At 33.9% G+C, this 4,527-nt stretch overlaps 1 protein-coding gene across 1 annotated transcript; it reads right to left on the bottom strand.

The window, feature by feature from the left end:
- Window positions 1-818: 818 nt before the first annotated feature.
- On the bottom strand, window positions 819-1,493 carry ccl38.6 (chemokine (C-C motif) ligand 38, duplicate 6). Its single transcript, XM_033991152.2, has 3 exons — window positions 1,366-1,493; window positions 1,177-1,288; window positions 819-1,090 (listed from the first exon to the last, which is right to left on the bottom strand). The coding sequence occupies exons 1-3, from the start codon at window positions 1,433-1,435 to the stop codon at window positions 1,000-1,002; spliced, it is 273 nt and encodes a 90-aa protein (XP_033847043.1). The 5' UTR covers window positions 1,436-1,493; the 3' UTR covers window positions 819-999.
- Window positions 1,494-4,527: the final 3,034 nt, after the last annotated feature.

Here is a 4,527-nt window from a genome sequence, read left to right as displayed (position 1 = left end):
TGCATATAATTCAACAAGATAAAAGTTGAAGTCTTCCTGGCTATTCCAACCTCACCATCATTACACAAATATTTGCATGCGTGTCTATCTCGAAAATACAACTTGATTTTACAATCATGTTTACATACTTCCAAGGTAGCTCAATACCTTTACTCTTTTATGACTAGTAACAGAGCAGTCATGATGATGGAAAACACTAGCTCATATCATTTTATTGCACTTACTTTTATTGCTCATAAGTGCCATTAAACTCATGATTAAACTATATTTCAATAATACTCTTGCTTGAGGCTGAGGAGATGAGTGTCATCTGGTGGCCAAAAAGTCACACTGCATGTAAGTTACGCCTGATGATCCAGAAAGGTAAAAGAAAAGAGTAAAAAATAGGCTATGCGAAACTATAATGCAATCTAATGGTTTGTGGTCTGTCTATTTCCAGTGAACTGAAATTGACTCTAAACTTAAAATATTCAGGTAAACATGTTAACAAATTGTAGAGTACACATTACATGTTAAATTAACAATATTCATGGATTTCAACCTATACATTGGCAACATTTTGAGGACTTTTAACCATTCAAAATTGTTTTAATTGCTATAGCAACCGTGCAACTTAGTTTTAATTTGGTGGATATACTTAAACCTGGATAGATTGTTTATTACAAATAGATACCCAAAGACAGAGGTATATTTTGTCACTAAGCCTACATATTTTACACTATGTGAACAGACATTGCATTACAGCTCTGACACACTAATGTTTGTACAAGACAAGAAAGACAGAAACCTGTATTTTATTTAGTATATCATTTATCATTTATTTATTTAATAACAAAATTATGTTTAACATTCATTGTGTCATTGAATATAGCAGAGCCAAACAGAGTAATAACTGAATATGAGAAGCTTGGACGTGGTATTTTTGCAGGTTGAGCAAAAAAACATAAAGCTTTGAAAAGCAGAGTTACAGATTAGGCCTTTGTGGTTTATGCCTTGGATTTATTTTCTCTGATCAACAAATGCGGTCACATTTTGAACCCACTGTAAGTTGGGATGGACACAGAATTCGTCGTCATTCATCATTGTCAAACTGAAAAACACACAGTATATACTAATTACACATATTTGTATTTTAAACATGTTGCCGTCATAATTTTTAAAAGCTGCAACACTTACATGATTCCTGGCTTGCTACAGTGTGAGCTGGTCCGTCTATAATTAGCCACATTTATTTTACGCAAACGACCATTGACAAAATGAAAGCAACATTCATCTGGTGTGAAGGCACCTATCAAAAGAAAAAGGGAACAAAATTATATAATGTAACAATGCACATAAAAATTTAAGTCAAAGTAAATATCTTACCAGGGGATGCATAAACAGTGAGGCAGGACAAAAGTACCATGCCCAACACAATAATCATTAGCTTTGCCATTGTTGAACTTTCTCTGGTGTATGAATTATCTATGTGTGTTCTGATTCTCAGCCCTGCCTTTTATCCTTCTTCAGAGTGAGGTGGTGTGAAGGGGTCGACAAACAGGTTCCATGACAAATGCAAGAGGCTTGAACAATCCGGCGATTGCGGTTGTGTGGTCAGTGTTTCTGAGTAAAAGGGAAATAAATTAGATGAGAGGAGGGGGACATTGTGGTCTCAGCAGAAATGTTTGTGCAGGTGCAAATGCAATGTGGTTATATTTTCACTTTGTTCATACAAAACAAATTGGGTGTTAAAGCCATAATATGTAACCTCATCAGAGTACATTTTGTTTATTAGATTGAAGTGTTGTTGTATTCAATTTACATGGACATTTATCATCGTTAAATTGACTTAAAACAAGGCCTGAAAAATTTGGGGCAGCTAACTATATATTTTTATTTTTATTTTATTTTTTAATTTATATTATTTATGTATTTTTTTCAAGAATATTATTAGCAATTTAATTTTACTTTATCGTGATTTAGTTCACACACATTCACATATTTCAGACATGTCTAGCTGCCTTGATATTTAAGAGATGAGATTTGATTTTAAGTCTTAATTTAGACTTGGTTTATTGATGAATTTACTTGGCTAATTGAACAGGGGCAGTAGCAAGGCAAGTTTATTTGTATATCACAGTTTGTACACAAAGTAATGAAAAGTGCTTTACAGGATAAGAAAGACATTAACACTGGTTCATATGGCACTAACATGTGGGAGATGTACTTTGGTGCTAGGCCATGGAGAGACTTATACACAAGCAGAGCTGCTTTAAGGTTGATTCTCTGAGCAACAGGAAGCTAGTGCAGAGACCTGGGCACAGAACTTTTGCGCTTGTGCTTCCTGCTTCTAGTTAAGACCTGAGCAGCATTGTTCTGAATGTACTGTAGCCGTATTAATGCTTGTTTGGAGAGGCCAGTGAGGAGACCGTTACAGTAGCCTAACCTACTGGAGACAAATGCATGGATAAGTCTCAGTATACCTTTGATTTTTTCAGTGTTTTTAGAAGGTGAAAAGCTGTAGATGGAATTGATTTGATGTGGCTGTTAAAGTTCAATGAGTCCATTATTACCTCTAGTTTTCAAGTCTGATTTGAATGTTTTAGACAGACTGGAGGTGACTTCTGACACGTTCTTCTGTCGGCCAAAGACTCTGACTTCAGTCTTGTCTGAGTTTAGCTGTAAATGTGTACATGTATGAAAGTGTGCAGTAATCAAGATTTCCCTAAATGTACCAGAATGAGCCAGAGAGGCTATTTTCATGTCAGGTTCCTTCAGGTTCCTGCTGACATAGTAAAATAGTCACACTAAAAAACAACAAGACAAAGCGAGTTTATTTGTATAGCACAATTCGTACACAAAGTAATTCAAAGTGCTTCACAGGATAAGAAAGACATTAAAATCAGAATACAATAAATAACAACGTAATCACAAATAATCATAAAATTAACATTAAAAGAGAAGAGTGCAGAATAAAAACCTTTCAGTCATATGCACAGCTAAACAGAACCATTTTGAGCCTGATTTAAACATTGTCAAAGTAGAGGCCTGTCTCACATCTTCAGGAAGACTGTTTGAGGTTTTAGCTGCATAAAACTGAAACACTGATTCCCCTGAACATCATTTAAAAATAATAATAATTACATAATTATACAAAACTTCATTTAAAAGGCAGTGTGCATTGAAACATACATACATTCATTAAATATATGTATGTTTGACGATTAGGCTAATTAATGTAGTAATAAGCTAGTAATTTGTTTAGTCATTTAAATGTGGTAAATATGTTTGTTTAATTTTTTGTATATTCAAATATTGTGAAAATATAGTTATAGAAAACCTCAAATATCACACCTTTTTTATATAGTGCAGCCCTAATCACTTTTACATTGCTGTGTGTGTTTTATGTTAATGAAACTTTTACAGTGAACACTACTGTAAATAGTACTATAAAATGTACACAATATTACCATGAATTTGCTAATTTTTACTTTTAGTATAACCTTTATTACAAACGCGTGCTTATGTGGTCTGTAAAAAGTGTAGGAGGAAATCGTCAAAAATAGCTGAGTGCATAGCATTTCATGTTCCATTTCAAAGTTAACACTGTGGTTAGTAACAGGAAGTAAGAGGTTAACGTAATGGTTAAAATGAAATTATTCCACCTCTTATTTATAATTTAGACAAGCATATTACAGTAACAGTTCTTATTTAAATTACAAACATATATTAGGAACTAATTTAATAGCATACACTATTGATACCTGGGTTATTTTGCTGATGATATGAAAAGTTTGATATGGAAACTGGGCCCTGAAATGGAAGCATATGATTTATTCAGCACCTCCACCCTCTCCAAGCATTTGAGCTCTGCCAAGAGACCCATTATGATAATATATTCAGTATTCAAACAGATGCAGGTTTAAGAGTTGAAGCAAACACTACAATAACACATCAAGTATTCTGGGAATCAACATTACAACAGAAAAGACAAAAGTCAGTGATTAATGCCGGTGTTGTCGTATAGTGGTATAAATACAACACTGAATACGTATTTCATGTTTGTCTGTTCTTTTTCAGTATCTAGCTTAAATGTGGTCTCCTCCCATTGACCCCACATGTCAGGATGATGTCTTCTTTGATATTTTTAGTGTGTAAGAATAAAACTTTCATAAAAATATATAAACATAAACAGATAATTTTAAACAGTGGTAAATCTTTAGTAAAGTTTTTGTTTCGCCTTATCCGTAATCCTGCATGGCATTTTATCAAATGCAGAACTGCTAGGCAAGGCAAGACAAGTTTATTGTATAGGACAATTCATACACAAAGTAATTAAAAGTGCTTTACAGAATAAGAAAGACAATACAACAAATCAAAACATAAAATAGAGAAGAGTGCAGAATAGAAACCTTTCAGTCATATGCATCGCTAAATTTGTCTCCAGTAGGTTAGACTACTGTAACAGCCTGCTCACTGGCCTCTCCAAATGAGCCTTAAGACAGATGCAGTACATCCAGAACGCTGCTGATCGGGTCCTGACTAGAA

This window comes from Periophthalmus magnuspinnatus, chromosome 24 (assembly GCF_009829125.3).
Source record: "Periophthalmus magnuspinnatus isolate fPerMag1 chromosome 24, fPerMag1.2.pri, whole genome shotgun sequence".
NCBI classification, from domain to species: domain Eukaryota; kingdom Metazoa; phylum Chordata; class Actinopteri; order Gobiiformes; family Gobiidae; genus Periophthalmus; species Periophthalmus magnuspinnatus.
Note: the sequence above shows the minus strand (reverse complement) of the source record. Positions and strands in the feature narration are given on the sequence as shown.